Below are 26420 nucleotides of genomic sequence, written 5' to 3'. Positions count from 1 at the left end.
GTAAACACCGGAGAGTTTCATAACAGTGGAAAAACAAAATCGTTCATAGCTCCGTTAATACTCCACCGATCGGATTCTAATAAGCATCAAAATGTTCAGCGTCAAATTCTACACCAGCTGAGTGCAACGAACACGAGAAAAAACGTGAGGATAAAATTGAGGGTTACGACCATTTCTTAGAATATAGCTCATAACGTCTTTAATAATTAAGCTAGCGCAAAACCAAGACCAGAAATGGATTCCTGGTGATGTGCCCTCTTCAAATCATGCCCGACATTAAGATATTACTTAGACATGGATGCAGAAATCGATGCAGAATCAAAACATCCTGATCAACGCTTTAGCTAGGATATCTTGATACCTAATAAAGTTATCTCTATTCTGACGACGCCACGTTATTCTCCGTCAAATTTTACATCTGATATCAGTTGGCCAATAATACACAAGCAAAATAAGCAAAAAAAGCTATTTTTGGAAATACGCGTCAAATCATAAATCTGACAACGCGAAAATATAGGCCGTGTCAGGTCACTTCAAGATATTAAATTTCATAAACATATCTGCAGTAGTTAATTCGTGACAGGCGGTTAAAATATGACATGCTCTCTCCGAAACTAAAGGTGGTAGCGCATATCCGAGACCAGCGTTGCATTCCTCGTCAAAATATAAGACTTTTATTATATTGCGACGAAGAAGAAAGGATTGATATTAAGCGAGTGACGTTGCCAGAAATGTCGAAAAAGTGCGAAATTTCAAATCGATATATCTCTATACCCATTAGTAGTAGCGCAATTCTGAAAGCACCAGCGTGTTCCTCGGAATTTTCTCTACCATCGATTAATCGGGCATTTACAAACACGCATTGATTCAGGAATTATAGGCCTAGAAAGTTTTCGAAGGCTCTCACAAAACCGTTCATAACTCCGTCAGTTTTAGGCCTATTGCAATTCTGATAGCACCAGAAATTTTAGTATTTTTTTCTTCACATATTTCAACCCCTTTCATCGAACTGGAAGAAGGAATAACGATTTTTCAATTTTTAAACTTTTTCGTGTTAAGGCCTCGCGGGGGAAATGTGGTAGTTTAGCCCCGTAGAGTTGCCAATGGGGGGGTTTGTGTTAAATCTTTACCTGCTTATATCTCCGTCTGTGATGCACGTAGAGCCTTCTTAAGGATATCAAAAGATTGCTCGTAAAATTACCTTTCTTTCCAGTGCCAAGAGGGTAAGAATCGATTAGGAAATAATGAATGGCAGCGTCTTAGAGTTAGCGACGGAAAATAAATCGTATCACCATTAATACTCCCCGTAGGGCATTTCTGAGGATACGATGCATTCCCCGAAAAATTCTGGTGCTGTTTCTTCATACAACACCGGGCGCCCGGGCCACGTGTAGGGAGACGTCTTTTTCTGAGAGGCGGAAAAAAGTAGCGATTATTACTAGTTTGGTTACAAAAGTATCGCGATTGGAAGATTTGTAATGGATACTGCTTGTGTAGTTTTAGTTGTATAATCACACTCTGTCCTGCCTGGGGGTTGGGATGGCATATGTTCCTCCCTTCTCCCTTGTTGTTTACCTGCAACAATAAACTATCAATCAATCAATCAATCACTTTTCCCCATTGTATCTTTTTAATTTCATGGTGCTGCCTACACATGTATTAATAGTTGTATAATCACACTCTGTCCTGCCTGGGGGTTGGGATGGCATGTTCCTCCCTTCTCCCTTGTTGTTTACCTGCAACAATAAACTATCAATCAATCAATCAATCAATCACCAATGTGTGCCGATACGAAGGCCTGACTCTCCAGCGGGTCACCTGTACAGCAAGAGCAAGAGCACCCCTGTCATGGCGTCGCGGTGATGACGCTCGCCCGGCAATCCTTCCACATTTTCCGCCATTTCCCGGTAGGTGAGCGTCATTCCACCTTGTCCTTCCACGTGGAGACAGATTAAGGATGTATGAAGACCTGAGCACAGTATGAACGTTTGTGATAGGCTGTAAATAGGGTGATGAAATGGCTTGTCAGGGGAGGGATTACAGATGCAGAGATGATGCTCGCCTGGCAATACTTTCCACATTTTCCGCCATTTCCCAGCGGGTGAGCGTCATTCCACCTTGTCCTTCCACCTGGAGACAGATTAAGGATGTATGAAGACCTGAGTACAGTATGAACGCTTGGGATTGGGTGTAAATAGGTTAAATAGGGGGATGAAATGGGCTGTCAGGGGAGGGATTAGGTCCAGTCAAGTTGGCGGTGGTGATGAGCTAGTGGTGATGATTTGGGGCTTGCTTCTCCAGGACCAGTGATGGGGCGGTGGTGATGATGGGTCAGTGGTGGTGATGAGCTAGTGGTGATGATTTGGGGCTTGCTTCTCCAGGACCAGTGATGGGGCGGTGGTGATGATGGGTCAGTGGTGGTGATGAGCTAGTGGTGATGATTTGGGGCTTGCTTCTCCAGGACCAGTGATGGGGTGGTGGTGATGGGTCAGTGGTGGTGATGAGCTAGTGGTGATGATTTGGGGCTTGCTTCTCCAGGACCAGTGATGGGGCGGTGGTGATGAGCTAGTGGTGATGACTTGGGGCTTGCTTCTCCAGGACCAGTGATGGGGTGGTGGTGATGGATATATGGTGATGATGTCAGTGGTGATGATGGATTTGGGGTATACCAATTTCATCACCAAACCGTTTCGCCACCTGTGTTTTCATCCGTTTAGTCACCACGCTTTTTCTCCCTGTTTTAAGAATCTTCATGACTTTTTTTCATATGGATATACCAGCAAAAAAAAAAAAAAAAAGGAAATAAATTAATAAATAAAAAGCAAATAGGAATGAAGTAAACGCAGAAAATGATCAGTGTGACCATTGTCTGTAGTATATGAAAATAAAAACCCATACCTCTTTTTACATTGCAGTAGAAATAGATCAAAAGGTACATACAGTAATTGTGTTGTTGCAAAACAATAACAACAACAACAACAACAAAGAATTAAAAGGTAACAATATAAATATTTTGGTGGAGAGCGGCCACAATTTTAGTGAGGACATGCGGAAATCAATTGTTAATCATATATTGGACTCGGAAGAAGACACTGACAGCTTCTCAGAAATTTAGTGATGGTGATGGAATTTTCCTTGCATGCATCCCACAACTTCCAGAGACGGACTTGTCGGAATGCACACCAGTTGCCCACTGACCAGACGGTGTTATCAAGCCATGTTTGCCTTATATAATCTGTTAATTTTCTTGTAGGTTCGCACTGCTGGGATTTTTCCTGGAGTTCTTCAAAGGCTGGTCGGATATGTTGTTTAGGCAGGTAGGGAAGAGCAATTAAGGAGTTGACGTACAAAATCGTATACTGGGCCTCGCTCTATATGTGCAGTCGCCAGGCCAACCTGTTGCACTTTCCGCTAGACGGCTTGTGCCCAGTGAAAAAAATGAACCGACGGATACATTTCTCTATTCTACATTGCTGCTTCAAAATCCATTATTACCTCTTCAGCACAGTACGTACTACTCTTTATTTTTGTATTCTCACCAGTACATCTCCTGACTCACGTTCGTACCACACACCCCGTGTCTCCACTGATAACATTTATCACACAGTAGAGCCTGGTGACGTAATTGCACTTCATTCCAACAGCCTGAACAAGGGTGACAAGCTCCACTACAGTATGTCATCCTGAGGTGAATATTTGGCTTGCCACTGAGAACTGTCAATGGTTTCGATCAAGTGACCGAGTTATTCGATAAGAAGCATTCATCGACAGTTTCATTAAATTCAGAGTCGAACGAAAAAAATCACCCTGTTGAAATTTGTGGTGACAAAACGGATTTCACATTGGTGACGAATTGGAGTGCTTTGGTGACGAAATGGGTTTTTTGTTGGTGAACCGGGTATGTGGCGAACTGGACTGGTGACGAAATGGATTTGTGGTGATGGGCTTGTGGTGATGATAAGCGAGGGTTGTTTTTGTAGGTGACAGCCCTGTGTGACCTGCTGTAGCCTTCGTCAGGTCAACCTTCACGTGGGATTAACTTTAATTAATTAACAAGAGTACATCACAGCGGTGCGCATATTCCCAAAGTCTCTGTACAGGGCCGTATTACTAGATATTTCCTTGCCAAAGTTCACGGTAAACCTTACGACTATCAGCTCCTAGCGGGTGCGGTTTTAGGGCACAGTGTGGTGGTAATTACAGCGTTTCCAGCACGTCCGACTGGGTGTTGACAAGTGGACAGGCGTGTTCATGTCACAAGGGTGTATTTTTCCACGCGAGCTCTTCCCTTTCTTCACCCTGGTGCTCGCAGTCTCATCGCACATTGACTTAGAAGAAATTGTGGCCAGCGCAGAAAAATACACCCTTGTGACATAAACACGCCACCTGTCCGCTTGTCAAAACCCCGTCGGACGTGCTGGAAATGTTGTAATTACCACCACACGGTGACCTAAACGCGCACCACCCGCTAGGAGCCGCTAGTCTTAACCCAGTAGCAGCGACGGGCCAAATTTGTGCCATGGTTTTAACCCCCCAAAATAGATGATACATAAACTGATCACTTTTTTTTTTCCTCCTCAGATTTCGGGCGCCCAGCCGTACACGTGAACTAACAGTCTTGGCTTCAGGGCAGGTCGCTGAAATGGTATGTGTGTGTGTGTGTGTGTGTGTGTGTGTTAGGAAGGTTTTCATCATTAATATAAAAACGTGTAGGTATTCTCTTTACAAATGTATTACCAAGAATTGTGTGTGTGTGTGTGTGTGTGTGTGTGTTAGGAAGGTTTTCATCATTAATATAAAAACTTGTAATTATTCTCTTTACAAATGTATTACCAAGAATTGTGTGTCTGTGTGTGTGTGTGTGTGTGTGTGTGTGTGTGTGTGTTAGGAAGGTTTTCATCATTAATATAAAAACTTGTAGGTATTCTCTTTACAAATGTATTACCAAGAATTGTGTGTGTGTGTGTGTGTGTGTGTGTGTGTGTGTGTTAGGAAGGTTTTCATCATTAATATAAAATCGTGTAGGTATTCTCTTTACAAATGTATTACCAACAATTGTGTGTGTGTGTGTGTGTGTGTGTGTGTGTGTGTTAGGAAGGTTTTCATCATTAATATAAAAACTTGTAGGTATTCTCTTTACAAATGTATTACCAAGAATTGTGTGTGTGTGTGTGTGTGTGTGTGTGTGTGTGTGTGTGTTAGGAAGGTTTTCATCATTAATATAAAAACTTGTAGGTATTCTCTTTACAAATGTATTACCAAGAATTGTGTGTGTGTGTGTGTGTGTTAGGAAGGTTTTCATCATTAATATAAAAACTTGTAGGTATTCTCTTTACAAATGTATTACCAAGAATTGTGTGTGTGTGTGTGTGTGTGTGTGTGTTAGGAAGGTTTTCATCATTAATATAAAAACTTGTAATTATTCTCTTTACAAATGTATTACCAAGAATTGTGTGTGTGTGTGTGTGTGTGTGTGTGTGTTAGGAAGGTTTTCATCATTAATATAAAAACTTGTAGGTATTCTCTTTACAAATGTATTACCAAGAATTGTGTGTGTGTGTGTGTGTGTGTGTGTGTGTGTGTGTTAGGAAGGTTTTCATCATTAATATAAAAACTTGTAGGTATTCTCTTTACAAATGTATTACCAAGAATTGTGTGTGTGTGTGTGTGTGTGTGTGTGTGTGTGTGTTAAGAAGGTTTTCATCATTAATATAAAAACTTGTAGGTATTCTCTTTACAAATGTATTACCAAGAATTGTGTGTGTGTGTGTGTGTGTGTGTGTGTGTGTGTGTGTGTGTGTGTGTTAGGAAGGTTTTCATCATTAATATAAAAACTTGTAGGTATTCTCTTTACAAATGTATTACCAAGAATTGTGTGTGTGTGTGTGTGTGTGTGTGTGTGTGTGTGTGTGTGTGTTAGTAAGGTTTTCATCATTAATATAAAACTTGTAGGTATTCTCTTTACAAATGTATTACCAAGAATTGTGTGTGTCTGTGTGTGTGTGTGTGTGTGTGTGTGTGTGTGTGTGTGTGTGTGGAAGGTTTTCATCATTAATATAAAACTTGTAGGTATTCTCTTTACAAATGTATTACCAAGAATTGTGTGTGTGTGTGTGTGTGTGTGTGTGTGTGTGTGTTAAGAAGGTTTTCATCATTAATATAAAAACTTGTAGGTATTCTCTTTACAAATGTATTACCAAGAATTGTGTGTCTGTGTGTGTGTGTGTGTGTGTGTGTGTGTGTTAGGAAGGTTTTCATCATTAATATAAAAACTTGTAGGTATTCTCTTTACAAATGTATTACCAAGAATTGTGTGTGTGTGTGTGTGTGTGTGTGTGTGTGTGTGTGTGTGTGTGTGTGAAGGTTTCATCATTAATATAAAAACTTGTAGGTATTCTCTTTACAAATGTATTACCAAGAATTGTGTGTCTGTGTGTGTGTGTGTGTGTGTGTGTGTGTGTGTGTGTTAGGAAGGTTTTCATCATTAATATAAAAACTTGTAGGTATTCTCTTTACAAATGTATTACCAAGAATTGTGTGTCTGTGTGTGTGTGTGTGTGTGTGTGTGTGTGTGTGTGTGTGTGTGTGTGTGTGTGTGTGTGTGTTAGGAAGGTTTTCATCGTGACACCAGACCCGGGGGTATGGGACTCATGACGGCAGTTGTGTCTTCCCTAAGGTCAAGGATGGCCACACCTCCACCACTCCTCCTCCCAGGTGGTGTGTGGCTGGCTCGGGTGGCCTGAACTACCTTCTGTGTGTGTGTGTGTGTGTGTGTGTGTGTGTATGTATTTTCTTTTTTATCATTGCGAAATTAATTAACAAACATAACGACAGCTTGACCTTATTAACTGACTTACCTGTGTGTGTGTGTGTGTGTGTGTATTTTCTTTTTTTATCATTGCGAAATTAATTAACAAACATAACGACAGCTTGACCTTATTAACTGACTTACCTGTGTGTGTGTGTGTGTGTGTGTATGTATTTTCTTTTTTTTATCATTGCGAAATTAATTAACAAACATAACGACAGCTTGACCTTATTAACTGACTTACCTGTGTGTGTGTGTGTGTATGTATTTTCTTTTTTTATCATTGCGAAATTAATTAACAAACATAACGACAGCTTGACCTCATTAACTGACTTACCTGTGTGTGTGTGTGTGTGTATTTTCTTTTTTTTATCATTGCGAAATTAATTAACAAACATAACGACAGCTTGACCTTATTAACTGACTTACCTGTGTGTGTGTGTGTGTGTGTGTGTGTGTGTGTGTGTAGTCATTATTGCATTTTTCACCCTCTGTGTTGAAGGATATTCACTAATTTTTTTTGGTTTCCTTTGGAGGTCCGCGAGACAGTGGCTGGCGAGGGAGAAGGAGGAAGAGGAGGAGGAGGAGGAATGACCAAGAGGAGGGAAGAGACAAGAGGTAAGTCCTTCCTTTCCCTTCCTTTCCTTTCCCTTCCCTTCCCTTCCCTTCCCTTCCCTTCCTCTTCCTTCCCTTTCTTTCCATTCCCTTCCTTTCCCTTCCCTTCCTTTCCCTTCCCTTCCTTTCCCATCTCTTCCCTTCCCTTCCTTTCCCTTCCCTTCCTTTCCCTTCCCTTCCTTTCCCTTCCCTTCCATCCTTTCCCTTCCCTTCCTTTCCCTTTTAGCCTTTGGAAGTAGGTAATGTTAGAGCCAGAAGCATCTGACAGTCCCATCTCTTTTTACAGGCCAAGCAGTGCAGAGAAGGAGAAGAAGGAGGAAGAAGAGGAGGATGTGACCTCTATACATAAAGGCAGAACTATATATAGAAGCTTATGGAGTAGAGGAAATATGTCAATCTATGGAGAAGGAGGAGGAGGAGGAGGAGGAGAAGGTTAACTTGTAAATATAGGCAGTTTATATACCAAGGAAAATATTTAAATGATTTGTATTATGCATCTATTTAAATGTACGTTATGCACTTAAATGTATGTCTGTATAAGGTTGTGGGATTTACTTATATTGTCTGTGGTATTTTTTTTACTTATAAGGTTGTACTGAGGATTTTACTTATAAGATCTATGGCTGTATGGAACTCCTACAAACCCTTTCTACTATGGCTATTAATTAACAAAAACCTCTTAGTTTCAGCTTGTGTACAGGGTTAAAATATAGTTAATGTTAGAGTTGGCAGTGTCTGACAGTCCCATCTCTTTCCTACAGGCCAAGCAGGAAGAAGAAGGAGGAGGAGGAGGAGGAGGAAGAAGAAGGAGGAAGAGGAGTAGGAGGAGGAGGAGGCAACTTATAAATATAGACAAGTTTATGTGTCTAGGAAAATATTTAAATGATCTGTATTATGTAAAGTATTGAATTTAAAATATATCTACTAATAATTTCTATGCATGTTTACAGGGTTACATATTTAAGCTGTAATATAATTTACATGTATTTAAATGAGGTTTTAAGTATAAGGTGTTTGGTATTGCTATACTTATAAAATCTTTGGTTTTTGGGTATATAATTCTAAGTAAGTGTTTCCCTACGTTATTTAAGTGTACAGTAAGTGTGTAAGGTATTAAGTTATATATTAAAGTGTGTACCGGGTTCTCTAATAAGTGTGTAGTGATGGGAAGTATTTAAGTGTAATGTATAAAGGTTACATATATATATATAAGTATTTAAGTGGGGCAGCAAGTAGTGGGCTGTATTTTTCTACACTTTTTTGCCCTTGAAAAAAAAATACTGTGAAATCTTTAAGTGTACACTATGAAGGCTATACATTTATAAGTATGTGTAACATCCTGTGGGGGCTAGCTAATGTAAGGGTGATTTCATAAGTGTTACCGTAGTGGTGTGACTTGATCAGCAACCTCTACTGCAATTAGTCTGAGTACAATTACTGGTTCTGGTACTCTGAGTATTAACAAAACCTTTTCAGTTACCAAGGACAACCTCTGCTGCTCTGGGTATCAACTCCTGCACTCCTGGGACTGGTGTAACATCTGCATGCCCTCGTAATAACTCACTCTGCTTCTGCTATTCGTAACACCTCGCTCTGCGCCTGCTGTCTTAACGAAGGGCATGGCTTTTGTGTACTAACTACCGCTCGCTTAACCCGCATGGATTTTGTATAACACCTATAGTTTTCGTGTGACGGTTCTCTTCACTCTTCCTTCATAACTAATCGCACGGCTTTGCATAAAAACTCCGGCAACTTACGGCTTAAATTTCGCATGAGAACTACTCCTGCTTACGTATGACAATTCTCTATGGCTTTCCTAACAATTCATGGATTTTGCTTAACCCCATTCCATTTCCGCTGTCATGCTAACCCATGCTAATGCTGGCTGGAGTATCCTAACCCATAGTCTAAGCTGCCGGCCAGAGCTTCAGGTGACCCCTAACTTGAAGCCTGTCGGATCAGCGTCTAGCGAGGGAGGTTCCGTCAGGTTCCGGTCCCCCTCTAGAGCTGTCTCCCTTCACCTTAAAAAAATAGTTTGACATCATTTGAGAGCAGCAGTACAGGCCAGGTATCAGAGAGGGGTTCAGGCCTATATGGGGGCACCTCCGTTAGGCTTGTACCTCAAAAAATAAAAGATTAAAAATTAAAAAAAAGACTATGTGTGTCCAAGTCATGTGAGAATCCTGACTATGGAGGAAGATTATCCTCAAGCACGTACGGTTATATATATGTGTGTATCTTTTACCCACCCATGCGTGCAGTACGGTTAAACATAAGAATAAGGAACATATTTCACCCAGTGGTGGTGGTGGTGGTGGTGATACGGGATCATGTCCCTCTAAGCGAGAAAAATGAGAAAAAAATCATCACTCACACAAACCATTTCATAATACATATCAAAGCATTTGTCATCAGATTATGTATCATCTATTTTAGGGGGTTTATATCATGGCACAAATTTGGCCCGTCGCTGCTACACGGTAAAGCCACAAATTTGGCCCGTCGCTGCTACTGTGTTAAAAAGCATTACCAAGCACATCAGATGCCCGGGAAACATACTATACTATATGAAAACCTTACCAAGCACATGCAGCCTCTACCAAGCCTTACCTCATAAAATAATCTACCAATTAATATATTTGCCTACTCTAACAGTCTACATTTTCAGGACTCGTATTTATATGATTATTTTTATTGTGTTATTTTAGTGTTGTATGTCTGTTTATTGAGGGGACTGTTTGGGTCTTGTATTTTCTGTTGTATATTTCCAAGGCCAAAAAGGTCAGTAATTGGGTTCTCAATGATGTTTTTTTAGGTTGATGGTACAGAGGAAGGGTCATAAAAGCACCCCTGTCTGTAACTCCCCTGAAAGCCTTGTCAAATATGTGTTTTTTAGGTTGATGGTACAGAGGAAGGGTCATAAAAGCACCCCTGTCTGTAACTCCCCTGAAAGCCTTGTCAAATATGTGTTTTTTTAGGTTGATGGTACAGAGGAAGGGTCATAAAAGCACCCCTGTCTGTAACTCCCCTGAAAGCCTTGTCAAATATGTGTTTTTTAGGTTGATGGCACAGAGGAAGGGTCACATTTCCACAGATCATAAAAGCATCTCGGAAAATGCCCAAACCTCCACTGAAAGCCTTGTCAAATATGTTTTATTTTTTTTGTCATGGCCTATTGCGCCGGTAGGCATCTTCCCAGTGGATCCTGATGGTCGGCCCAAGGCTTCTTCCCGGTGGGGCCTGATGGTCGGCCCAGCCCGTTCTGGCGCAGGCAAGTGTTTATAGTGGTGCCATCTTGCATTGGCTCATGCTGCCCTCCCGGAGCTCATCTTTAATCCTAGAATCTACCCTTACCTGTGTTAGGATAATAGGCTACTGGTGTGATAAACTAAATCTCTCATTATAACCTTTCTCCTCTTCTGTTCAAAGCTAAAAACCTAATCTTTTTCCCTCTTCCTATAGCTCAAGCCCATCCATAGGGGGGGGGATTGAGGTCTAGCACTGTCTTGGATAAAAATGTGCCAGGATTATCCCAGCTTAGCTCAGGCCCTTGGAAACCACTTATAGGGAAATACATGTAAGGTTGTGTCTACAGGTCAGCTAGTATTCCTCCTGTCTCATAATGCTTATAGTTTTTGCCTTCAACACTGATTTGATAACAAGGTGCCAATGCTCAGGTGAGGGAAAGTGCATGTGTGGGGGTGGGTCGGACAGAGAGCTTTACTATATGAAAAGGCTTCGTACACTCAGAATTTGCCATGTTTAACCCTTGAAAGCTTAGTTCTGGCTAGATATCAAGCTTTAAAGCATCACATTGAGCAAGGGTTGATGTAGGAGAATCAATTACTTCCCCACTCAGTATTTAAAGAGACTGACTATTTGGAAAGGTCTTGAACACTCAGAATTTACCATGTTTAACCCTTGAAAGCTTAGTTCTGGCTAGATATCAAGCTTTAAAGCATCACATTGAGCAAGGGTTAATGTAGGAGAATCAATTACTTCCCCATACAGTATTTAAAGAGACTGACTATTTGGAAAGGTCCTGTACACTCAGAATTTGCCATGTTTAACCCTTGAAAGCTTAGTTCTGGCTAGATATCAAATTCTAAAGCATCACATTGAGCAAGGGTTGATGTAGGAGAATCAATTATCTCTCCATACAGTATTTAAAGAGGGAATTTAACCTTTTGAAAAGGCCTCGTACACTCAGAATTTGCCATTTATAATACTTGAAAGCTTAGCACTAGTATATTTCCAAGCTCTTAAGCATCACATTGAGCGAGGGAAATATCTTGAGGGGCAAAGAAGTTCATAGGAGAATTACTTACCTCCTCAAACAACATATAAGAAGGGATTTGACTATTTAAAAAGGCCTCAAACATAGAATTTGTCATGTCTCCACAGTTGAAGGTCCAGCACAGGTTTTAGTCAAAGTTTTCAAGCTTAAAAAATAACACGATTGATGTAAAGGAATGAATTATCTCCCCCAAACTATTTAAAGAGAGATTTTGAGTGCTTGAAAAGGCCTCAGACTAGTAGAATTTGCCATGTCCTTACAGTTAAAGGTCCATCGCTGCTTTTAGTCAAAGTTCTCAAGCTTAAAAAATAACACGATTGATGTAAAGGAATGAATTATCTCCCCCAAACTATTTAAAGAGAGATTTTGAGTGCTTGAAAAGGCCTCAGACTCATAGAATTTGCCACGTCCTTACAGTTGAAGGTCCATCGCTGCTTTTAGTCAAAGTTCTTAAGCTTAAAAATAACAGAGGATTGATGTAGAAGAATGATTTACCTGCCCAAACAGTATGTACTCAGCCCCCTCAAGTCCCCAATGCAGTCCTACCCCCAGTCTCAGCTCCCAATTACCTTTATTCTGGGGGTCAAAGACATTATATATAAGTGTTTTCCCTTCCCATGTCAGCCCTAAGACCCTCAGGCCCCAGTAATTGGTCACCTAACCTAACCTAGCAAGTGTCTCACCATAATACTGGTGGTAACATTTTAATTAACCTTTCCAATGAGCAAAAAGAATTAATATGGAACTATGAATCATGTATCCCCAGCAATTAAGTCTCCAATTTGTTATGTAACATTAGTAAGGGTTCCAGTATATGTTAGATAATTACTAGCATTGTCAAGAACAGTTTTAATAGCCTTGTCAAGGGTTGGCCGAGAAAACAATATTATAACAAGCACTGAACTAATTCTTGAGTAATTGGACTGAGAAAGCCTTGATGGTACCCTATTTTTGCTATATTATAAAAAGCCTATAAGCGATGCCTTGGAAAGCTACCATAAGCAAGGGTTGGTCTAGATTATTGATGTCCAAGCTATTAATTATATGTATTTTCTCTTACCTGAAGCCCCCTAGCTCAAGCCCCCAGACCCTCGATCAGCCTCTTCCAGACCCCCCCAGTAGCTACCTTATTTTCTGGGGGATCAAAACCATTAATTATGTGTTAGTTTTGATAATTACCTGACATTAAGTCTTCCCATGGGCAGTGTCAGCATTTGTGAAGCCTTAATTATCATGAGCATAGTTTTATATCAAGCACTAACTCTTGGGTAAGACTTTGAGAAGGTCTTAATGTACTCAATCTTTGGCATATAAAAACAAGTCTAGCAATGCCTTAGGAAGATACCATGAGCAAGGGGTGAGTTAGGAAACTGATGTACCTATCCCTCAATACTGCATAAACAATGGATCGAGGTCTTGTTCAGTATATATATCAGGCACAATTGTCCATCTTTTGAGTTAGTTTATCAAAGACATATCACAATCTTCTACCATGAGCAAGGGATGAGTTAGCAGCTTGATATATATTCCTTAATACTACATAGAAAATGGATCGAGGGCTTGTTCATTATATATATATCACTCGGCTACAATTGTCCATCTTTTGAGTTAGTTTATCAAAGACATATCACAATCTTCCACCATGAGCAAGGGATGAGTTAGCAGCTTGATATATATTCCTTAATACTACATAGACAATGGATCGAGGTCTTGTTCAGTATATATATATCAGGCACAATTGTCCATCTTTTGAGTTAGTTTATCAAAGACATATCACAATCTTCCACCATGAGCAAGGGATGAGTTAGCAGCTTGATATATATTCCTTAATACTGCAAAAATAATGGAAAGAGGGCTTGTTCAATATATATTATCACTCGGATAGGTTACAATTGTCCATCTTTTGAGTTAGTTTATCAAAGACATATTACTGAACCTTCCACCATGAGCAAGGGCCTTAGGGTGACTTATAGGAGATAGTTATACATTCCTATGTATTTCATAGAGGAAAGCAAGAGATCTAGAATGATATATATTCTAATATGTTTCTTCATCTCTTATAGTTAAATAGTTCAGCAGTGAAAATCAGTTTTAGGCCGAGTGCTGAGTAGCCTTGATGTCGATCGGCCAACACGTACCTCAAGTCAGCATGCATTTGTGTTATAAGGTCAATAAACTCATGGCCCAGAATCAATCAGCATTTTTGAAGTCGGCATTTAAAGTCAGCATCTCTCTCTCTCTCTCTCTCTCTCTCTCTCTCTCTCTTCCCAGCACGGCTTAATTCGATATCAGCCCTTAATGATGTTGCCGTTAAGTATCTCATTAACGATCATGCATGCAGGGGACGAGAAAGCTGAAAAAAAAAAATATGACGAGGCGGAAGAATTATATATGGCGAGGGATCGAGTCCATTGGCGGGGGTGTTGCCATTCTGAGAAAAAAAAACTTGTTATTTTCTCGTAAGTCTATAAGAGTATTTCTTCTATCCTTGTGTCTCGGTATGCTAGGTCACAGGTCAAGTCATGCAATAAACATGTTCTGTACGAGTGTGGTGACTCCGGAAACAATATATCAGTAGTGTGCCGAGGTGACCGATCAGCTGATTAAAACAGCTGATTGGGTACGCGGAGGTTTAAACATTACGTCATAGCTTTCGGATAGGTTTAATTTACAGATTTACATAGAAAATCAGACCCCAGGGTCCAGACTAAGTGGCCTGTCCTTAAACTAAGTGATTCTACATTAATCCGATGGCTCCATAACGTTGCATTTCAACTCTAGTTAATATTGAGTTGAAGGAAGTGACGGCCGAGCTTGTTTTTAAAGGAAATCAATCGTGTGACCACTGAAGGAAGGCAGGGAGCTTATTCCATTCTCGCACTACAACGTTGATGAAGAAAAATTTGGTTCAGTCTGAATTTACTTGTCTACATTTGAGTTTTACGCCTTAATTTGTTCCTCGTACGCAAAGTGTCATCGATCATTAACAATATTGATCTGTCTACATTCGTGAAACATATGGAGCCAAGCTCAGCAAATTCAGCATGGTCCAGAATTTCTTTAAGTCGGCATGGTCTGAAGTCAGCATATGGCCTATAGCTGGCTCGATCCCCCAACTCAGCATGTCGGTACAGGAAGCTTTTTTGTAGTGATATGCTTAATTCACCTCAGCCTATGACCTTTTCTGAGCTCAGCATACTACTACTACTACTACTATTACTACTACTACTACTACTACTACTACTACTACTACTATTACTACTACTACTACTATTACTACTACTACTACTACTACTACTACTACTACTACTACTACTACTACTACTATTACTACTACTACTACTATTACTACTACTACTACTACTACTACTACTATTACTACTACTACTATTACTGTTACTACTACTACTACTACTACTATTACTACTACTACTACTATTACTAGGGGTTTAATTATGAACAAGTCAGCAATGCTCACTCGATCAGGATGGCGCCTAGCTGTTTCTCAATGCTGATCCTATTTTGAACTCAGCATGCATTAAAGAGTTACTGATTTCAGTCTGTATATATAGCCACTCTGAGCTCAGCATGGTGGTCTATATATGACAGCATGATCGTTTTCTTGATATGCTGAGTTCGGAGTTCAACATGGATTTAAGTTAAGATTAGCATATGAGTCAGCATGGCCATAAGTTTAAATCAGCTTGCATAAGATCGAGTCAGCATGGCTATCTCTTTCAATGCTGACTTTTTTTAGGCTCAGCATAGTGAACAATGCCGTCATTGAACTCAACTTACTGCATATATTGTGACCTTTATTTCAAGTCAGCATGCATCATGAAGTCAGCATGTGACCGTAAGTTTAAATCAGCTTGATAGCATAAGATATAGCATTTCAGCATATATCCTTCAACTTAATATCAACTAGAGTAGAAATGCAACGTTTTGGAGTCTTCTGATTAATGTAAAATCACTTAGGTTTAAGGACAGACCACCAAGTCTGGACCATGGGGTCTGTGTGGTCTGATTTTCTATGTAAATCTATGTAAAGGTTGGAACAATTAGTTTTGAGGTACAACAATGAGTTTTCCTGTTCCAACGTCCATCTTCCCTTATTAAATATTTCAAAGCCATTATTTACACGGTTTTAGGTTTAATTAAAGAGAAAAAGCGATATAATTACCATTTTATACAGGAAAAAAGTTGTAACCAGTGGCTTTAAGATCTAATTAATACGTGATTCATTTCCCTTTCTCCCTCCCTCTATCTCCCTCTCCCTCCCTCCCTCCCTCCATGCTTCACGTAAGGGAGACTACTAAGTGTATTAAGAACTCCCTGAAGCAATTATTCCCACATATAAGCTCATTACATCATATTGTAAGCCCGTGCTGAAGAGTGATAGGATTTTATACTTTCTGCAGTTTCGTTCACAACATGTGCCGAGACCCAGACCCAGACCAACCCATTAATAACGAATAATAATGATTCCAAGGCCTTACCGCTGTTATTAAGGCCCCGGCAGGACTTAATTGGGGTTTACTAATGACAGGACACGCGATAAAAGGGCAAAGGGGCAGTTAAATAGAGTAATTAATGTTTCGGAGGTTAAACTAAAACTATTTATGTCAGCGATAATATACCTAAGCACTGCAAAAAAAGCCCTATTAATTAAACATTTCGACCCTATCTCCAAATAAATCTAGTTATTGGAGCGGAAAAGACAGTTCCAGGGTCATTTAATTCAAGTACGAGAATCTATTGAGCTGGCAGGAATCAGCTCGCAGCCGGAAAATAGCTCGCGAAGGGGACTTGAAACAATGCTTAATTTTCAATATATCACTCACTGCTATCGTTTAACTGTCCCTTTGCGACTTCAATACGCTGCTAATACATCAGATAAACACTTAAAATCAGTAGAAGGCTTTAAAACAAACACATAGGAGATTACATAGGAGGAACTACTCTGAGCTGATACTCACTCCTGGTTTGGGCAATCTCAACGCTTATATATAGATCACAGGTGGTTAAAGAGACATAAATCAAGGCAAATTAAGACGTTTTTTGCTGTCTTTACCCTATTGGACATGTGTAGTGGGAAGTGTCGCGACTTATTTCCCCAAGGAGGTATTTCTCGCACACACCTGGAAGCCACATTGTCATCCGTGAAGGGAGTCGGCTCTTATATTTTTGTGTTTTTTGAAGCGAATTATCCTGTTGCCGAAGGAGCCATGCATCTGGAAACGGTAAATAGTCCCTTGTGATTGTTTTGGGCGGGTGAGGGCAGTGAATTAAGGCTTGTAATAGGTGGAAATAGGGAAAATGTATCGGTGGGGGGAGAGGTGGATTTCAATGGCCGCCGTGGTCGTCATTGTCATTGGTCGTCGTTCATTGTTTTTTACTGATTTCCGGTAAAGTAGAGTACGTGGCGGCACGGGGCTTGAGGGGCAGGGCGACACGTGCATTGCATTCCTGTGTGTGAAGTTGGAGAGCGGGATATAAGCCGGTAAGGTCAGAAAGGTCACGTATATAACTGGCTTGGGGTGTCCGGCTCCATAGATGACCTTAATTATTAATGACCTCTAAGACCTTCGGGCACTATGATGGGGAGAACTGAGATGAATGACCTAATTTATGGGGTCAAATGAGGTGTGAGTGTCTTAAATATTGAATTATGGGCGTTTAGCGGTGAGGTCATAATGGCGTAACCGGCGGATGGAGCGAACCATATGTGACGTATTATCTCAGTTATCAATAACACCTAAGAACTTTGAACACTATGAGAGGGAGAACTAAGCTGAATGACCTAATGTATGGGGTCAAATGAGGTGTGAGTGTCTTAGATATTGAATTATGGGCGTTTAGCGGTGAGGTCATAAGGGCGTAACCGGTGTCACACGCCACAGTGTCCTCCCCCGCCTAAATGTCCCCCTTTGTTTACAAACAAAAGGGAGGACATTAAGGCTTACGGTATCGTGTTCCGCCGCGTCCTCAAATTCCTAAATGTCCTCCCATTATTTTCCAGCACGGAAGGGCATATTGTTATATTCTTTCATAGGAAAACATCAGTGAATACATTACAACGCTCTGCTTTGTATAAATGAAGTGAAGGGACAATAAATAGCCTTCATGACAGTGATTTATCAGTAAATTAACGGCAAATAGCCTTTTGCTATAGTAAAAAAAATGTCGATATGCATAGCCTATGAGACCCTTTTTTGTGTGTGTGGGGGTGAGGAATTGAGCATGCCATGCATATGTGCTTTTATTTTCTTTATATAAGCCCTTTAAGGGAATTTTGAAGATGATCTAAAAAAGTGAGGGTGGTATATAAATAGCTCCCCCAAAGCAGATTGCTTTCTCTTATAATTATGTGGGTCTACTACATATGACCCTTCTGTATAACAACTCAGGTTATCAGAATTACATTGCGGTACACTGTGCTATGGGTGAGGTTTGATTGTCTACAGGAATCAAGTATCTTGCTGGAAAAATGGCTATTTAAGAATGTAATAGGTCCCAGAGAGCTATCCATTTATATTTTCTTCTCTTCTAAGGACATCATTTGTTATAAGATCCCCCCTGGTACATATTTTCACATAATTCCTCCCCTCCCAAGGGCTCTGAGGAAGTCCTCAGTTCTTCATATAGCATGATTTTGATTCCTTACCTTGGTAACAGGTCTGTGCCCTTCTTCCCCTCCCAAGCACTCGGAGGAAGACCCCAGTTCATGCTGCAAGATCTTACTTACCTTGGTACACGTTTTTCCCCTTCCTTTCCTCCCAAGGGCTTAAGGAAGACCCCAGTTCTTCATGCTCTCTAGTTCTCTAGTTCTTCATGTTACAAGATATTCCTTTGGTAGTCTAACAACCATCCATAATTAATTTAAGGGTCAAAGAAGGCTCCAAAATTTCTTGCATAAATATATATTTGGTAAATTACATATAGTTATTTACACAATTGTGTATTAATTTACTATCTACATACTACTACTACTACTACTACTACTACTACTACTACTAATTATAATAATAAAAAAGCTACAGATACAGACATACAACACAACAGATAATTAGATGGCCCCCCAAAAAACACTTAACAAAAACATAAAATTTGCCGAACACAAACACATAGCAACCTTCCTCGCAGACAATTTAAGTAACAACATAAACATTTTTTCAAATTCTTTAGGGCATGCAAATATGCTACCAACACTATTATATCACAGAAAGACAACAATATCACAGTAGTAACCAGCCCACAACACCGTTCCAATTAGTGTGCACCCAAGAACACTACCAGACACCAACCATGCCACACAGCCCCTTCTTCCAACAGCCCCCCTCAACATTACCATTAACAGTATGGGGAGGAGAGGGGGAATCCTGGCATTACAGAAGGACTTGACAAGTAAATTCACTGGGCCCGACAACATCCTTGCCTTCATTCTTAAATCCTTAGCCCCGTCCTCCAGGGACTCCTTGATCCAATATATATCATCCTCATCATTACTTTGACTGGCTTCTGACAAACATCAACCCTTTATTTGAGACAGGTGACTGGACTGACACAGCCAATTATTGCCCCATTTCACTAACACTGATTCCATGTGGAACTTTTGAACACAATACACAAACACATAATGAAATCTGCTTGACACAAACAACATTGTTTCTGACTCACAACATGGCCTTACAACTCAAATGCTCATGTGAATTGTACACACACAAATACCTCAGAGTTCAATTCTCCATTAACTTAAAATTCAACACTCACACAGAACACATCAGTGCTACACAGCCAACTGAACACTTTTGGATCCTTAAGTGTAATCAACATAACTGTATAAAAAAAACACTTATACAACTAGTAGTAGTATATCACACTTGTGAGATCAATGCTTGAATACTGCTCCACGGTGCGGCATTATCACACACAGAAACATTGAGAGGTTAGAGCAAATCACCAAGGTGTTTCTAGGAAAGGAAGAGGTTGTGTAGATTATTTTCTTTTACTGAAAATGCTATTTGAAAAGTACCTAGAGAAGCTGTTTGTTGCATTCAAGGACCTAGAGATGGTATATGACAAGGTTGACAGGAAGGGTTTATGGGATGTTACTCCATTAACCCTTCCCTTTCATATGCCATCTCTATGTCCATGAATGCAGCAAACAGCTTCCTATTCTCTAGGTACTTTCAAATAGCATCTGAAAAGAAGTTACCTGCAGTTGCTGCAGTGGGACGTCTGGCTGTCAGTTTCTGACACTCCCTCGCTACTGAAGAGGTATCACTTGTTGCAGTCACAGGCAACCATAGGACGGGTCTCATTGTTTGTTAAACGGCATTTGCAGAAGATCTTTTTCAACCTCAGTAAGAATAGTACCCTTATTGTTCATTCGGGGTACTGTTACAGGGGGTTGAAACATTTCTCCGGCTTCAAGGCATCCAACCAGCCAGTCGTGCAAACCATCATGAAGCCATGTACACTCCTCAGGTCTGGCATTTCCACGGAGTGCATAAGCATTAGCAATGGCATACAAGTCTAATGCATCACCGCCCCTCTGACGCTGTACATCACGCCATTCCATTGTTATGGCATCGCTAGAGGTGTGTAGCATCCACCCAAGCTGTTCAATGATTTTTTGGCGGTGGGACTTACGGACTTGTGAACATGGAGTCATAGATTTTTACTTTACCTTTTTGACAATTGTGAATATTACTTACCAGTGATTACTGCTGAGATTAAGAATTTGTACAAACTTCCCCTTGGGGGTACCAACACGAATATGCTCCAACGCCTCAAATATTGTGCAGCTCGGAAAACTGATGTTTGAGGAGGGCCTGGCAGTGATTCATGTGGTCATCAGTGAGCCACCTTTTCTCTTCAAAAGTCTGAATCATTGCCTCTATTTGTGGATCTTGGCGACTAGCTGGCACGGGGGGCAGATACACGGCTTCTCTTTCAGCCTTGGCCCTGGTTCCAATCAGAATTATGTCTTCCTCCCTGTCTGGATGCCTTGTGTCCCCTGGCTTAGGAGGAGCAGTAACTGGCACAGGGATGGAAATGCCTTGTCTTTTTTGGTATAATTCCTCATTGAGGTGTAGTTCAGGGTCTGTATCAGTAGAACTGCCTGCTGGCAGCTCTTCTGAGGCTTGTGAAGAGCACTGAACTTTACAGGCATAAGCTGATCGTAAGCCACCATCTGTGCCAGGGGAACATCATCGTGTCCAATCTTGACGTGAGCCAGCTTTACTGTGTCCCTTTCTGTTATTTCCAAAATCCTGCAAATATAAACATTCATTACCTTAAGTTGCATCACTATTATAATATAACATAGGGTAGCCCCATCAAAACATGTGTGTCCGGATGAGATGGAGAAAGTAGTGAAAGCATGCATAAGCAGTTTGGTATCGGTGTGACAGTGAAAAAGTGGATTGTGGAGTGGGTGAAGCATGGGGCACTGAGATGGTGTGGACCTGTGAGAATGAATATGTGAAGAGAGAGTATGAGGGAAGGAAATGGAGAAGCCAATATTTCATTAAAAAAAAAAAAAGAATATGTGAAGAGAGAGTATGAGGGAAGGAAATGGAGAAGCCAATATTTCATTACAAAAAAAAAGAATATGTGAAGAGAGAGTATGAGGGAAGGAAATGGTGAAGCCAATATTTCATAAAAAAAAAAAAAGAATATGTGAAGAGAGAGTATGAGGGAAGGAAATGGAGAAGCCAATATTTCATAAAAAAAAAAAAAGAATATGTGAAGAGAGAGTATGAGGGAAGGAAATGGAGAAGCCAATATTTCATAAAAAAAAAAGAATATGTGAAGAGAGAGTATGAGGGAAGGAAATGGAGAAGCCAATATTTCATAAAAAAAAAAGAATATGTGAAGAGAGAGAGTATGAGGGAAGGAAATGGTGAAGCCAATATTTCATAAAAAAAAAAGAATATGTGAAGAGAGAGTATGAGGGAAGGAAATGGAGAAGCCAATATTTCATTAAGAATAAATAAATCTGCAATGAAATTTTAGTAACCCTTTCATTGATAAATGTTTGCAGTGGGCATTAGGCGTATTTGCTGGTGGCGCTAAACACTCGCTGTGAGCTCCAGCTGCACTCAAATCTCCCACATGTGAGTGTTCCATAACTAATTCTCATAACACAGGTCCGATTGCCAATAGAGTGGGTTCTTCACTAAATTTGGTGGAAAATCATGTCAGCCAAGCACAGAAAATCTACGGATGAGCAAGTGGTGGATATTCTTGCCCAATATAGTGACATTTTTGCACAGCTTCACCTATCACTTGACTCATATTTTGACCAAATAGTTGTAAAGTTTGCAGTTGGCAATACTCCCTTGCCAGCACCCATCATCAAGAGATCTACAGTAGTTGCCTTGCGGCTGACCGTCACGCACATATAAATGTACATCTTCACAGGAAACACCCCCTGAACGTGCCTGTATTTTCGCAGGAGAGGCTTACATTACCGAATATTATAAATCTTGGCCTCCTCTTTCCAATAATGGTGTTTTGTTTTTAGCTGTGATAAATAGTTTTTTATACAAAGGTTAAAAGAGCGAGCACTAGCGTCACTTGCTGGTGGTGCTAAAGCTCGCTGTGAACGCGCCTGAGGGGAGTCTCATTGTGAGCGCTTAGCAATGAAAGGGTTAAGAAAGATAATTAATATTATTTTGTGGAGACAATGGAAACAGTTGAGAAAGGTTCTGGTGATCTCAATTAATGGCTGGACCCCACAGCTGGGCGAGTGCTCCATTGCCAGCCAGAGTTGTGGTGTCTCCCTAATCATGCCACTGCTGAATTCCACAACGCTGCAGCCTGTTGTTACCTCTCTGTAAAGACAGTTGATGGAGGCTCAAGGCTCTGCCCTCAACACTACTAGAAAGAGGGGAAAAGTTCATACATGAGAGAAGCATCAACTAAAACATGCATACATCACAACATAGGTACATGAGGAAACACAATCACTACTGAACTGAAACATGCCCATAAAAGACAACAGGAAAAATATGCAATCTAACAGCACACATAATATAGGTACCATGCTTAAATGTAGTCAACTGTCAACTATGTTTTATGGAAGTTGTGGAGGCAAAATTTGCAATAGTGTGTTGTTGTCAATTAGTATAACATTATATTCAAAAGCCATTCATATATAAACTACAAATTTCTCTTACCCACTCCAAAGTGGATCACATCTTACTGGATTAGTAAAACTAAAATTACATATTCAAATGCCATTCATAGATTAGCAAAAAATGTCACTCACCTAAATGGGCCAGTCCACAGTGGATCACACTGTCCACCTTTGCGTGCAATGTTGGCTGCCTGGCGTTTCAGCACAAGCTGGCCCACATGCAGTGCAAAGCTTTTGACCCCCTTGGATTTTTTCTTTTCGTATGCCTTTTTTGCCTTGGCATGTGCTTTTGTTTGGTTGATCTGAGCCTATAAATTTAATACTTATTAAAAAAGAGTAAAACCAATATATGGAAATTACTACAAATCCATGTAATAATGTACTTCAAAAATACAATTACATTATGTCAGCAAGTAATACATGCTACAAATTGTAATTTCCATTCAAAAGAGACTATTATAAGTAAAGTCAAGACTCACCTTTTCATATGCCTTTTCGTAGGTGGTTGCATGGTCTTCTACAAATTCCTCAAGCTTGCCATCTTCTATGATGTCAGTGTCAGAGTCCACACCTTTGATCTGAGGGAAGGCAAATTTACATGAACTACATAATCAATAAGACATACTGGTCATCATGAAATACGTATTACACAAGCTACATATAGTTGGACAATGCAAACGTCCCCATAAGTTTATTCAGTAGTGCTAAAAATAATTCTGTTGATTTTATCATTACGGTTTTGAAAAACACATGAATCATATAGTGTTTTCTGCATATTCCTCTCTGACTAAAAAATGTGATGCACACCAATAACTGTTACTTTTAGGCATGACATGCACCAAAAACAATGTTTATACTGACCTCCAAAAGTGTGTGGGCTTCCCGACCAAACATTAGGAAAAATGGTGTGTACTTCGTAGCTGACTGTGGCTGAGCGTTTATTGAGAAAATGATGTCATGCAGACTCTCGTCCCAGTTTTGCCACGGTCAACCAACAGCTTGCTTACTCGGCGTTTCACCATACCGTTTACTCTTTCCACCAAACCTAGAAATGGATACCAATCTTAAGAACCAAATAAAAGCCACATAACTCAACTCATATGATATCAGGAAATGTGTTCAAACTGATCTGCCATATCACTATCACAGCAACATTACTGTTTTATAATCCCACTGTTATAGAAGCTCAGTGAAATAAATCTGCTACACCTGAGACTGTTTGCTGTGCAGTTCCTTTACAGTGCCCATACTCTAATGGGGACCTGATCTGCATGACATTCCAAGGCGAGAAAAGCACAAGAATAGTAGTACTTTAGACCAAACAAAGCTGTTTATGTACTGCAGTGACTATGCCTGATGAACATCCTCCCATAACCAACTCGGTAAGGAGTGGCTCTCCGACACTCTCGTCACAGGTTCAATCCCAGGCCGCCGGCGAATAAACTCTCCTTGTGATTAGTCTCTCGTGTGATTTGATACACGCAGAGGACGTGCGAGAGTAATAGGAAAAGAGAACAGAAAATCTCGTCATTAAATTGATAATACTTGGTAAATAGTAAGTGAACTGTTATGCCCTGGATGATAAGCACCACCACTTTATTAGAGGAAAGCTGTTAACAAAACTTTTACTAAATGATTCCCTAAGCAGTGCCAGATAAAACTTAAGCTAATAAAAGCTGGTTCCCAAGTTGTGTTAATTGAAGCATCCTGCTTCAAAGTATACTGTATAATTAAGCCAAACTAACCATTGGTCTGGGGATGATAAGCGCTGGAGACACACCTTTTTATTCCCATTTGCTGGCAGAAGTCATTGTTGATCTGAAAGTATGAGGCATTGCATGTAAAAATATTGCACACATTGTAGAAACTGTCAATGATCGAGTAATTTTCAACAAACCGTAAGATTAATTATATGTGTTAATCATCCTAACACATTTATGTAGCTTATAGCCATGGGTTGAGTGATCCGTTCAGGCTACACTAAACACTAAAGAAAATATTAAACTTTCCACAAGAAGTCATGGCGGGGTGACAACTACTGTTGTGGCAGGACTGCACGGCAGCAAATGAATGTGTGACAGGGATCAGGGACATGAATGTCCTCTCCTTCAGCTGACAGTAAGGAGGTGGTGTTCCTTCCCCCTCACTTGGTTACAGTATGGGAGGTACAAAATAGTGCACAACCATTATCATAAGTTCAAAATTTCCTGATTTAACCGAACTGAAAAATTGGTGAGGCCTATTAAGTATGGACAACTTTCAAAGTGACTATCTAAAGAAGTCATACATGTAGTATATCATACCTTAATATATATATATATATATATATATATATATATATATATATATATATATATATGTATATAGAAATATATATATATATATATATATATATATAAATATATATATGCATATATATATATATATATATATATATGTATATATATATATATATATATATATATATATATATATATATATATATATATATATATATATATATATATATATATATATATATATATATATATATATATATATATATATATATATATATATATATATATATATATATATATATATATATATATATATATATATATATATATATATATATATATATATATATATATATATATATATATATATATATATATATATATATATATATATATATATATATATATATATATATATATATATATATATATATATATATATATATATATATATACTAAGTAGATACTAAAAAAATTGTCAATTTCAAAAGCTCCAGTATTATACCTGTCATTCTAAATGATCCATACCTTATTACAAAACTCCTTCCCTTGATCAGAGATGAGGTGTTTTGGTGCTCCTAATTGTGAAAACATAAACACACACCATATGGTACAGCGAGCTTACACATTCTCCCTCATGGACCTTATAGTGCCATAAATATTTTACATAAAATATATTTTGTATGTTTATGCTTATTCTACCTAAGAATACTGTAAAGGAAATACTATTGATATCTTATTACACTAAGGATTGTCCCATTGGAATACAAAGACCTGCAAAACCAGTACGTATCAATGAAATTCATCTTACATGCTTATGTACTGCTTGATGCAATTGTTGACACCTGTCCCATCCTTTCTTGGAAGAGGGAACAACAGTACATATTTGGTGAAGTAATCCACAATTGTCAATACGTACTGACTCCACTCTGGTCATCGCCAGTGGTCCTGTAATACAGTGAAAATATATCAGTATACATGTAGTGGCATATTTCCTCCCCACGATGGATATCATTTAGCTGAAAAACATGAGGAGCAGACTGTAATGACTTACTATGTGGTGGCAGAAAACAGATAATAAAGTGTCATTACAATGGAACACTGAATGCTACGTTTTGTTATATAATAATAATAAATAATAATATATTTAAAAAAAAATATATATATACAAAAATACACATAAAAAAAATAATTTGTATTAAAATAAATATACAAAATACACATACAATAAGGTAAATCTGTATTGAAATAGATATGCAAAATACATATAAA

The 26420-nt window shown here is 39.3% G+C and overlaps 1 protein-coding gene and 2 long non-coding RNA genes across 3 annotated transcripts; 1 reads left to right on the top strand and 2 right to left on the bottom strand.

The window, feature by feature from the left end:
- Positions 1–1829: 1829 nt before the first annotated feature.
- On the top strand, positions 1830–8150 carry LOC126989149 (uncharacterized). Its single transcript, XR_007742926.1, has 4 exons — positions 1830–1907; positions 4582–4645; positions 7345–7426; positions 7710–8150. It is a non-coding gene; the product is annotated as an uncharacterized LOC126989149 (long non-coding RNA).
- Positions 8151–20515: 12365 nt separating this feature from the next.
- LOC126989147 (uncharacterized) lies at positions 20516–23843 on the bottom strand. The gene is made up of 5 exons (XM_050847712.1): positions 23731–23843; positions 23349–23447; positions 23002–23177; positions 20893–20998; positions 20516–20806 (listed from the first exon to the last, which is right to left on the bottom strand). The coding sequence occupies exons 1-5, from the start codon at positions 23761–23763 to the stop codon at positions 20516–20518; spliced, it is 705 nt and encodes a 234-aa protein (XP_050703669.1). The 5' UTR covers positions 23764–23843.
- A 6-nt stretch (positions 23844–23849) lies between these two features.
- LOC126989148 (uncharacterized) lies at positions 23850–25713 on the bottom strand. The gene is made up of 3 exons (XR_007742925.1): positions 25677–25713; positions 24615–24687; positions 23850–23914 (listed from the first exon to the last, which is right to left on the bottom strand). It is a non-coding gene; the product is annotated as an uncharacterized LOC126989148 (long non-coding RNA).
- Between the last annotated feature and the right edge of the window lie 707 nt (positions 25714–26420).

The sequence above is a fragment of the Eriocheir sinensis genome, unplaced genomic scaffold, assembly GCF_024679095.1.
Source record: "Eriocheir sinensis breed Jianghai 21 unplaced genomic scaffold, ASM2467909v1 Scaffold1075, whole genome shotgun sequence".
Lineage (NCBI taxonomy): Eukaryota > Metazoa > Arthropoda > Malacostraca > Decapoda > Varunidae > Eriocheir > Eriocheir sinensis.
This window is presented reverse-complemented; position numbering and strand designations above follow the sequence as displayed.

What these genes read in the sequence shown, in the direction of transcription:
- LOC126989147 (XM_050847712.1), bottom strand. Translation starts at nt 23,763, where the DNA reads ATGTTTGGTCGGGAAGCCCACACACTTTTGGAG. An exon ending in ACGAAAAGGCATATGAAAAG is followed by an intron (nt 23,178 to 23,348) that starts GTGAGTCTTGAC and finishes TTAAATTTATAG; the next exon opens with GCTCAGATCAACCAAACAAA. An exon ending in CTTACGATCAGCTTATGCCT is followed by an intron (nt 20,807 to 20,892) that starts GTAAAGTTCAGT and finishes CACCTCAATGAG; the next exon opens with GAATTATACCAAAAAAGACA.